The 12,028-nt window shown below is 33.4% G+C and overlaps 1 protein-coding gene across 3 annotated transcripts in view; it reads right to left on the bottom strand.

Moving 5' to 3' along the window:
• Positions 1 to 861: 861 nt before the first annotated feature.
• LOC123551033 (PR domain zinc finger protein 1-like) overlaps positions 862 to 12,028 on the bottom strand; it is an 83,874-nt gene continuing 72,707 nt past the window's right edge. For all 3 annotated transcript variants that reach the window (XM_045339645.2, XM_045339642.2, XM_045339644.2), the window contains exons 4-5: positions 10,669 to 10,921; positions 862 to 7,915 (exon numbers count right to left, since the gene is read on the bottom strand). In XM_045339645.2, coding sequence (XP_045195580.2) covers positions 5,862 to 7,915; positions 10,669 to 10,921 — 2,307 coding nt within the window. In that variant the 3' untranslated portion in view covers positions 862 to 5,861. The remainder of the gene's footprint in view (positions 7,916 to 10,668; positions 10,922 to 12,028) is intronic.

The following is a 12,028-nucleotide window of genomic DNA, read 5'->3' as shown; positions in this document are numbered from 1 at the left end:
AAAAGCAGTACTATCAGGAAACGATTCGGCATCCTTTAACCTGCTATAATGACGTTGCTTCATGATGACGGCATCAGAAAGCGCCAACGTTCCGAATACCCAGCGTCATTGTGGCTATGGCGCGCAAGGACCACTACACAATTATGGATACAAAAGAGCGACAGTAATGATCGTTATCAACTGCCTAAACCAGGCATTGTACATACATGTCCTGAGAATATGCTAAAGTTCAATTCATATGGGGTAGATCCGTTGAAAACAAAAACGAGTTATTCAGACAAAGATAATATCAGGAAATTGGGCAGTGTCTGGAACGACTACACGTATAAGACCTTCCTGGCTGTATACAGCATTCTGTAAGTTCCAACGGGCTATAACTCCTATACCGGGAATGGTGCATTCACAAATTTACTTCATAATGATGCATGTCTGGGCCAAATCCTTTTAAATCAGTAAGAGTTGTCAGGACAAGGCGGCATAAATTAGTATTGAACTAAAAACAGCATTCTGTAAAATTTCAAAGGGCCATAACTCTCATTATCCTAACAAAGATTTCGGGACAGACAGACAGACAGACAACCAGATAGGACATGCCCTCTCTGGCCCCTCCTGAAATCTTCAAGGGAGCATAAATACATCTTGTATTTTAAGTTATGAAAGGATCCATCATTCATTCACTTTTAAACTATATGTTGCCATAGCAATCAGAATGTTTGATGTCAAGTTATCCCAGGAACCAAATTTGCAGATGGACATCAGACGAACAGACCAACTTACTGCAGGATGGACATCCAACAGGCAAACTAACAGTACGCCCAGTTTTCAACCGGTAAGTGATTTATAAATAAATGAGCCAGCAGATCACTTTTATATGTTTATTTCAACACAAAGGACCAAATACATTATGACATAAAAGTCTCAATAAATACAGCATATTACTTTAAATGCATTTTCTATTTCAATACTTGAACACTATAAGATAATTACCATAAATAAGGCATGCAGTAATATATAATTTATCTGGTAGATCTATTATAATTCTAACTGATTCAATAAGTTTTTATTAAATTTTAGGCCAAGAACACAAAATACTTAAATCTACCAATTTAACTCGGAGAAATTTAGATGTTTTTTTGTAATTTCAGTAATATTAAGAAATTAAGTTAGATAACTGTTTAAGATATTTTCAATTTTTTCAAATTTTGCCAAATACCTTTATAGTTAATAATTTGTGGCCATTATTTCATTTAATTTCTTGCAAAACATTAGACTGCTGCACAAAATGCAAATCTAACAGTCACCTTTACTTTGGTCCAAGCATTTAAATTTTATCACTCTCTGGCATGTACAATATCTTACAAAATAAACAAAAAATAAATAACAAATAATTATACAAGAATAAAATGCAAATTGGTGGTCTTAAGCTGTGCAAAATCTTAACTATGTGATAGTTTAACAATATTTGACCCAAGTCACAATAAAAGACACTAACTTATGTTGTTTGTTTAAGAAATTCCAAATATGTGCATTGTCACAACAAAAGAAACAATTTTGCATTTGATAAAAGGCACTGTGATTATGTATGGCAATATTGTTACTGTCACATGCTTTGAGTGTATTCCCTTCACTTTTACTAAGAGATATACATAGTAACAAATTATATTCTCAAAACAGAATATATCATATCTTATGACTTTGTTTAAATCAAATTTCACTTAACATATGACCTCTTTTTATTCAAACAGCTCACATTTCTTAAATTGTATGCGTTTTAATTCATAGAAACTTTCCACAATAAAATCTGTCAGAACTTCATTTCACGTTTTAGTATCTTTTAATGTGACATGGCTCCTAAGTACCCTCTCTAACAAAAAATACTGCCATTTCAAAGGTAAACAAATATATAAATTATACATTTTGATTATCAACAAGAACGTCAAACAAATGCTTCAGAATAAATACTTTTTGTCATGGATATACACAAAAGTCTAAAATACTGATTAAATACACTTAAAATTATGCTTTATATATATGAGATACATGTACAATATGCACGCTTATATAATACTTATTACATGTAAAATGTAGTATTATCAATGGCACTTAATTACAGAAAAAGAATTTTGAATTTCTTAAAATATTACTACTCCTCTTTTGTTTTGAATTATATATGTATCAACACAACCGTGAGTAAATGAAATTATCTGTAATGATAACTTTATCTTAACTAAGGCATGGTAATATGGTACCCCAACACTTAAAGTTTTGTTAGAATCATGTATTCAGGATTATTTCCATAAACTGGTACCCTGGAACTAATGTTTGCTATGAGTGTCCCATAAACTGGTACCTGGAACTAATGTTTGCTATGAGTGTCCCATAAACTGGTACCCTGGAACTAATGTTTGCTATGAGTGTCCCATAAACTGGTACCCTGGAACTAATGTTTGTTATGACTGTCCCATAAACTGGTACCCTGGAACTAATGTTTGCTATGAGTGTCCCATAAACTGGTTCCCTGAAATAAATTTTGATAAGAGCATTCCAAAATGTTCCAATAAGACACAAGGACAGACCTCTTGAATTTTGGCAATCATGAAGAATATTTTATGACAAATGAACTTTTTACATATATTCAACAATATCTGGATTTCAATGAAATCTATACTACACTATCATTAATTGCACATCAAACGTAATGTTGCTATAACCTGCAACAGTCATGGATAGGGGGTTAGTCACAAATACAAGGCACAGACTCAATCACAAAAACACTATCAAATTATTCAACAAACTATAAATACTGACTGGAAATGACAGACTAAAATTCTTCCTATATTTGCAATATTTGTGAAAAAAATGGCTTCAGAGCATTTATGTCCTAAATTAAAATTAAAATTAAATATTGAGCATGTCGCCAACTGAAAAATATTTGCTACTTTCTCTTTTTTGCCAATTTCAAGTCAATCTAGTTGCATTACAGGTTCTAATACCATTTAATTATTATTATTTTAAAATGCTGTATCTACATTTTGTATGTATTCCATTTTATGAGACTCTGATAGGAGCATTATCTGAAAATTTAAATGAGATGGATCTATTCTATTTATTAGACATCCATCATATACAATTTCCTTTGATTTCTATTAAATTTCTCAGAAATTGACATAATCATTCCGAAGATCTTATATACACCAAATCTCAACCGGACTAAATTTCATGATAAATAATTCTGAATAAATTAATGGTAGAGTTATCAGCCAAACTGTCTGCTTAAGTTTCTGTTGTCAAATAATGAAAACAAGATTGATTCAATGTATGTAAAATTTTGCAGAGTGTTTTCATAACTTAAAACTCTCACATCCGTGTAAATCTATAAAAAAAAAAAGATCAGAGTGAATAACAGTTTCTTCTTACAAAATGATATCTCAAAAAAAAAAAAAATGAACAGAAACAAGAATTAAAAAGAAAGTACAAAAAGCTGACAGGATATATTTCCTATACTGAGAAAAAGATATGAAAAATTTACTTTTTACAGGACTCTAGCAAACTGACAAGTTACATAACAAATTCTTACTAAAATTTTGATACGAAATTGATACTGAAGGTAATCAATTATTTTTCGTCCATATTTCCCTCTTTCTATCATGACACAATCAGGCCATAAGATTTTCTGAGAGTGAATGTGTGATTTTTGCATCCAGCCTTAAACACTATATCAGATATCTGATAGGAGAACCATGTTATCTGCATGTTTAATGAATGACTTTCTTTATGAATGAATTTTTTCAGTATTTTGAGCCAGATAGGAGTGGAAAAAAGCACAGGTGGCATGTAGAACCATTGCTTTTTTTTCATATGATAGGTATTTCTTTTCAAAATAAAGATTCCTCTTATTTTTTTATAAAAGTTTTTTATGAAATATGTGCAAAAGTTTTTAACTGTGAGGCATTTTACTTCAAAAATAATCAACTTCATCACTTTCTTTTGTTAGATGAATTTTTCAATTTTTACAATTCAACTTTAACAGGAAGTTATCTACCCTTTTAAGCATCTTATTCAGTTATACAGCTTCCAATGCCCTTATTGTCTTCTATCCCTAATTAAGGTTTAAAAAAAAGGCTTACATGCAAAGGTAGAGAAAAAGTTAGTTGAAATCAGTTAAAGCTGTTTATGGCATTGAAAAAAAATTAAAGCTGTTTATAGCATTGAAAAAAAAAAAGATATGTAAATATGATGTAACAAGACATATTTGATGGTGAAGCTAAAACAATACACATATGAGCATTAAATATACAACATAAAAAACGTGATCCCCTGAATAACTAAGACAATTGGTCCTTGTTCAAAATGAGATGATAAAATTGCACATAATCTGGTTAAACAAATTGCTATGGGTTAAAAACCATAAGCACGAGTGAAATATAAAATTTGGTAAAAAGGTCATTCTTATTTCAACTAAAACAAAACTTTTTTTAAAGCAATTTCTTGCAAAAAATGTTATCCAAAAGGAAGTCAGTAATTTACTTAATACAGAAGATTACACAACATATATGCATTTTTAAACAACATAATCTGTGTACAGAATTTGCAAGGTTTCTTTTGATAAAAAATTTTCAGCTAGACAAGTCAACTATATCATGCAACCACTCCTCATTATGTTACCTACTTTAGACAAGACAAATTTATGTGTTTATCTTACTTAACATTACTTTTACAACTATCCATGAAACAAAATATCTTAAATTTAAACAAGAGGGCCATGTATCGCTCACCTGACCTAGGAATCATCAAGATTAACATTCTGACCAAATTTCATTAAGATATGGTCATAAATGTGGCCTCTAGAGTGTTAACTAGCTTTTTCTTTGATTTGACCTGGTGACCTAGTTTTTGACCCTACATGACCTAGATTCAAAACGGATCTTGAGATCATCAAGATTAAAATTCTGACCAAGTTTCATGAAGATATAGTCATAAATGTGGCTTCTACAGTGTTAACAAGCTTTTCCTTTGATTAGACCTGGTGACCTAGTTTTTGACCCAAGATGACCCAATATCAAACTCGTCCAAGATTTTATTTAAGGTAACATTCTGACCAAGTTACATTAAAATTTGGCCAAAATTGTGACCTCTAGAGTGTTAACAAGCTTTTCCTTTGATTTGACCCAGTGACCTAGTTTTTGACCCCATCGGACCCAGATTTGAACTTGACTTATATATCATCAAGATTAACATTCTGACCAAGTTTCATTAAGATACTTCATAAATGTGGCTTCAAGAGTGTTAACTAACTTTTCCTTTGATTTGACCTGGTGACCTAGTTTTTGACCCTACATGACCCAGATTCAAACTGGACCTTGAGATCATCAAGATTAACATTCTGACCAAGTTTCATGAAGATACAGTCATAAATGTGGCCTGTACAGTGTTAATAAGCTTTTCCTTTGATTTGACCTGGTGACCTAGTTTTTGATCCCAGACGACCCAATATCGAATTCGTCCAAGATTTTATTGAGGGTAACATTCTGACCAAGTTTCATGAAGATTGGGCCAAAATTGTGATCTCTAGAGTGTTAATAAGCTTTTCCTTTGATTTGACCTGGTGACCTAGTTTTTGACCCCAGATGACCCAATATCGAACTCGTCGAAGATTTTATTTAAGGTAACATTCAGACCAAGTTTCATTAAGATTGGGCCAAAATAGAGTGTTAACAGTCAAATTGTTGACTACGACGGGCGACGGACACAGGGCGATCACAAAAGCTCACCTTGAGCACAAAGTGCTCGGGTGAGCTAAAAAAGCTTAGCATACTAAGGTTTAAAATGAGACAGAAATTAAAATGTTAAATTAGTTTTATCTAGCACTTAGTTGAACAGTCAATTGGTTGGTAGCTTTGTTCTTTGAAAGACGGTTGTTCATATTCTCTTTTTGATTCTTCTAATTTTTCTTCACCTGAATGTCTTGGTTCACTGAGAAAGTCTAACCTTTGACCTTGAGAACTATCAGACTGAGGTGAAAGTTCATGTGGTTGCCGTGGTGACAATTGATCCATATCATCACTATGTAGACTGTCTCCATCGCTACCTACAGGGGAAGAAGGTTCACTTCCTATAGACTGGTTAGTACTGTCAATTCTTTCCTTATCGAATAAATTGTACCCCAGTCTCTCCATACGATATTTGTCAAACTGTTCTTGGTCAAACGATTTTTCACTTTTGTCATCGGTATTTTTATCATCTTTTTCGGGACTCAAACCGTTACGGTCAGATTTTTCAAATTTTTCGTATTCACCATTGTCAATCATAGCGATATCATGCATATCCCCGTACTCACTCATTTCTTTTATCGCCGCCTCTGTGGTGTGCTGTATCAACATACTAAGGTCCATACTCATTCCAGACGGAATACAGTTTCCAGTTTTCCAATGAGTTTTTAGTCCACTTGCACTGATGTATTTTCTATTGCACTGGGGGCATTCGTAAGGTCTCTCATTGGTATGGAGTCTTTTATGCAATTTAAGATGTACAAACTGTGTAAACTTGGCAGGACAAAGTTTACACATGAACGGTTTCTCACCACTGTGTAATCTCATATGCGTTTTCAGATTTGAAGTGGAGCTAAATCGTTTGTGGCACACCTGGCACTCATGAGGTTTCTCACCGGTATGGACAAGATGGTGTTTCTGTAGATGGGCAAGCTGTGTGAATCCCTTCCCGCATGTCTTACAGACGAACGGTCTTTCTCCGGTATGTGTCCGAAGATGGACTTTGAGATTTGATAGCTGACCAAACGTCTTCAGACAGAACTTGCACTCGTATAACATTTTCCCGTCTTTTTTCCTGAGTGGATATGGCAAGGATCTGTGGCCCCTTCCGTCTATATTAGATTTATGTTTGATGCTGAGGTTTAATGGATCTCCACTTGGGGGTCCAGAATGGCTTGGTGGTGGGCGTGGGAATGGCGGTTGCTGCAAATGAGGCGCAGGTGGGGGTATTGACTGTTGATGCTGGGGATTGTTCATGCCCATTGGTGGATATGGAGGATGAAACATCGGCCAAGGCAGCTGTTGGTAGTGGTTAAATGGATACATTGGACCGAAAGGGTACATCCCTGGTAGGCCAGTCTGAGGGAAATACAATGGTCCAGCAGGGGGTTGCATCTTTCCTGGTGTCATAAACTTAGAATACATCTCATCTGTTGGCATACTTAGATATGGTGGCATGACTGGTTTGTCCATTAAACTACTACCAAATGGTCTGAAAGGAAATGGATTAAATGATTCAGACGTTGGTGTTTTCATGTCTTTTGTTCCATGACTAATATCAGGCTTCTTTTCAACGTCCTTTGATACTTCATCTTTTACTTCTTGTTTCATGTCGTGACTAGTAGGGCTTAGTTTTGGCTCCTTCCACTTTGGTTCAGAATCTTGTTCATTACTTTCTTTCATTTTCTTCAAAAACAAGTTCTCATAAAAGCCCATGCTCGGACTTCTTTTAGGGGTGCTATGTGAAAGTTTTATAGGTGATGGTGCCATGATACTTGGTAGACTACTTCTAACACTGCTGATTGGTGAGATTTTACTCGTGAAGGCACTTCCCGAACCAGTACCCAATTTTGGACTTTTAAAGGGTGATAAAGAATCTTCTCCACTAAAAGATGTACGTTTTCCGTGCGTATTATGATCCAGGTCGTCACTTGTTGGACTGCCATCACGTTTATGTAGACTGTAGTCAATAGCGTAACCATCTTCTCTCACACCACTGTCATCACTGTCACAATGATCGTCTTTCGCTGATTTTTCTTTTACTGATTTAGGTGGCGTTCTTGAAAGGTGGCGGTTCAGGCACAGGTGACGCTCCTCGATATACATCGGTAACGGCATTGGAACCTGCTGATTGACAACTTGTCTTTCTGAAAAATTCCAAAAACATCAATTTAATTAATTTATGAATAGACTGGTAAAGAAATCCTGTAGGAAATAACTATTTCTTTCTAATTAGTAAGATAATTCTTAAATACTTTCTAATCAATTGTATGATGAGATATACTTTCTAATACATATTTATGTAGATTATCTGTTACATTGATAATTTCTTCCCACAGATATCAATAACAGCAATTTTATTACGACATATTCATATAATGATATCAACTTCTTTTAAACTTCTTTTTTCTTTTCATTTATCTCGCATTTTTTGAGAAAAAAATCCTTTAAAAGAAAAATCGTACTGAGCGTATCAATTCCATTCTTCCAATTGAAATCCCAGTTTTTTTAAACAATTTTAATATTTGCTTATCAAGCTTATTATATATCATGTTGGAGTCTTGAAGGAGAAACTTGTTTAAGGTAAGTATCCCCGTTGATATTTTATATTCTTTTAAAGAAAATCTACTTCAAAAACACTTGATCTCACTCGTAATTTGAGGACTTTGGCAACTACTCCATTTTTACTTTCATCTTAAGTAAATATAAGCGACATTTTATGTTTAATTGTAAAACTGGGCCGTTTTAACCATTTCATTTCTTTGTGACAAAAAAAAATCTGTTTTTGTCCAGTGTATTCAGCTGTAAAACTTATTCTGAACAATTCTTTGACAAACACGTGAACTGTTTTTGAAGTATTTGTAACTTGTTCAAAATACATCTTAAAACAGAGCAAAAAATATAATTTCAATTGAAGAAAAGATTTTAAAGCTAATAAGAAACTTTTGCTATAACATAGTGATAGCGTTATACAAGAACGAGTACATCAAATCTCTTTTTTTATAGAATTCTTTTAACACATTTAAACTTGGTTAACAAAGAAACTAACTTTACATGCCATGGTATTTGGCGATATAGATATACACAACAAAAGTATGATATCTGCAATTTATTCTGGTTTTCTTTTTCATCCGAAGAAGGTCTTAAAGCTAGAATATATTGTAAAACGGTATTTTTTAGGTATATTTAATTCTTTTTAAATGCATATTCAATCTCAGGCAAAAAATTTTCTCTAGAAAAACACCTTTAACAGCAATTTTTCCTCTTAATAGAGGGCCACCTGCATTAGATATAATATGCTGTGATACGTTTAAATTTCTAACAATGTGCGAAAAAGTTTCGCTGTTTTTCATTCATGTTTATAGTTTACAACGAAATAATTCATCCCGCTCACGTTTTAGAAAGTAATTCAAATCTTTGTTAATTATCATTTTCTCACATTTGGTGACATTCTGTCAATTTACTTTCATTACCACTGCAACTTGAGAAAAGCCTATGAAAAGCATCAATTATATATAGTATTACACATTCATTTCCACTTGTAGAATTGTACACATAATGTTAGGTTTAGAGGATCTAAAAAACATTTAAGCGTTTTAGATCTGCCCCCAAGGTAACATTTTATGCTGCTGATAACACAAGGAACGGGCTCTACTATTTCAAAAGATTATTCATATTGTTAGAAATCTCAATTATATTTCTGAACTTTGTGCAAAATTAGCATAAGCTGCAGAGATTTAACTACTTAAGATCTTAATATTGTTAATTTATTAGGCCAATCTGCAAATATTATCAACATGTACATATTTTTACATTTTTTGTTGTTTATTGTGCCATTTCCCACAAATATTTCAGCATCAAACTTTTGCTGGGATATTAACATTGCTGAATTTTGTGTCAATAAATTTTTTTCTCTACAACTAAGTTACAACTTCCCAACATGCAACAGAGAGAGGAGTCGATACTTAACATTCAATCAATACATCATGAAAAAATAAACTTACAGTATACTGGATGATAATTGTAACAGTTAATTTTGTTTTCGATTCAGTGAGACTTGTGAAATCATATAAGTCAGGTATTTTAAGCAAAATTTTCACCAAAGATATTTTGTGAAATGATTTTTTGATGACCCAAATTTCATGGTTTTGACAAAACAGCTACTTTGTGGGAGATTACATGTGTGTATTCCAGAGTTTAAAGAAGAACATTACTATATGAATTTTATTTGTTGCGTTTAAATTTTGTATATTGACGCAACCACGAAAATTAGTCCCCCGTGAAAATGAATACTTTCACAGTAACCACACAGTAGCAGGACACAAATTTTTAAGAGCGTGAATACAGAATAAGAACAATGCCTACCAAATAGTGAAAAAAAGGAAGAAAAATGAAGAAAACCCGAAAACCAAACTCACAACCCACTGACTGATAGTTTGAACCTATTTGCGGCTGGCATTTATATCAACATAATATTTTATATGCCTCATATCAGCATCAATCTGATTTCCATGTTATCAATTTATCTCGCCTTGCATCTGCACTATTTTTCAAGTAAAAAACACATTTCCTGTGATATCTATACACTTTCATTTTGGAACATTCGTCTTTTATATCGTTTTTGCTTTATAAATAAATGATAACAATAATATTGTCCGTCATAAATTTCCGTGCATTAATTCTCGGAAATATCAAAGCATACTGCAGCGAATGATTACTTTTTATTTACGATTTTTATTTTAAAAGGTTCAAATCCAGACTTAAAGGCTTAATTTCATGTACAAATAGTGGTATAAAAGTAAACAAAAATATAATGTGAGCTATGGTGTTTGTTACGAGAAATCTCTTTGCATTTGACATTTAAAGGACATTTCTGAAAACAATTTTTGAAGCTACTTACTCCATGCCTGAAGCATTTCTTCGCCTGTTCTCGGAACATTCAGCCTCTCTGCGTACTCTCTGCAATACCACACAAGAAGCTCCGTATTGGGCGGTATGGGCTTTATTGTGTAGAAATAAATGTTGTAGTCTATCTGACAGGCGATTACGTTCTGTTGTCCAGAGTTGTAGCTGAAGTTAACGTAATGCATCCAGTTGCTGTGACTTGTGTCGCCTACGTCCATGAACTCACAAACTTTATTGTCTTTAAATATCTGAAAAATAATTTCAGATGGTATTCAAAGTATTGCAAATACTAGTACAGAGAACAGACTGGAAAATTGTCCCGTACTTACTGAACTAAACATTAGCATTCAGAGGGCAGTAGATTAAGTAGGCACACAGGTCTCAAAGTGGCCGTTTATCTTGTTCCATTATGTCCTGAACTACCTCCTACACACACTTTTGCTTCTTAGTTCCTCATATGTGACAAAAATATGTAGATACAACATAAAGTGTCAAAAAGGAACTATGCTAATTAAAATGAGAAGTTTTCCACAACAAAGAAATACTGTAATAGCATATATTTTCGCTGGGTCAAAAATTCGCGAATTTAAAATTTTGAGTATGTTCGCGAGGTTTAATATTCACGAAATTGTAAAAATGGTATCATACTTGTATCTGATTCATACTTATGGTGAATATTACGCGAGAATTAACTTTCGCGAGATGTAGGGCTTCGTGAGTATAGGGAAAATTATACCCTCTCAAAAATTTCTGCTTTTACAGTAGCAAAAAAAACTTTTTCCATTACTCTTTACTCTTCAAAACAAGATGAACTATTTTTACATGAAAAAGTTTTATCAAACTGAATATGTCTATAAAAGCATCAATGATAATATAATGGAGGCTTCTTACAGACATATTAAAACTGATAAGAAGTAATATGAACCGTGCCATGGGAAAACCAACATAGTGGCTTTGCGACCAGCATGGATCCAGACCAGCCTGCGCATCCGCGCAGTCTGGTCAGGATCCATGCTGTTCGCTAACAGTTTCTCTAATAGTTATAGGCTTTGAAAGCGAACAGCATGGATCCTGACCAGACTGCGCAGATGCGCAGGCTGGTCTGGATCCATGCTGGTCGCAAAGCCACTATGTTGGTTTTCCCATGGCACGGCTCATATGTCTATGTAAAAGTAATATCTGAATATCATAATTAATTGGAAAGTTAATGGGATGAATAAAAAATAACATTTATTATATCACGTTTAATATTTAATTTCTTTAAAATCGTTTATGACACTCAAGAGAAAAAAAGTCTTTAAAGAAATAGACTGCTTTCACCGTTAAGTTAAAAGTGATGAAAATCTTGGATATTT

This window comes from Mercenaria mercenaria, chromosome 4 (genome assembly GCF_021730395.1).
Source record: "Mercenaria mercenaria strain notata chromosome 4, MADL_Memer_1, whole genome shotgun sequence".
Taxonomy (NCBI): domain Eukaryota; kingdom Metazoa; phylum Mollusca; class Bivalvia; order Venerida; family Veneridae; genus Mercenaria; species Mercenaria mercenaria.
The sequence above is the reverse complement of the archived record's forward strand: the minus strand, read 5'-3'. Positions and strand labels throughout refer to the sequence as shown.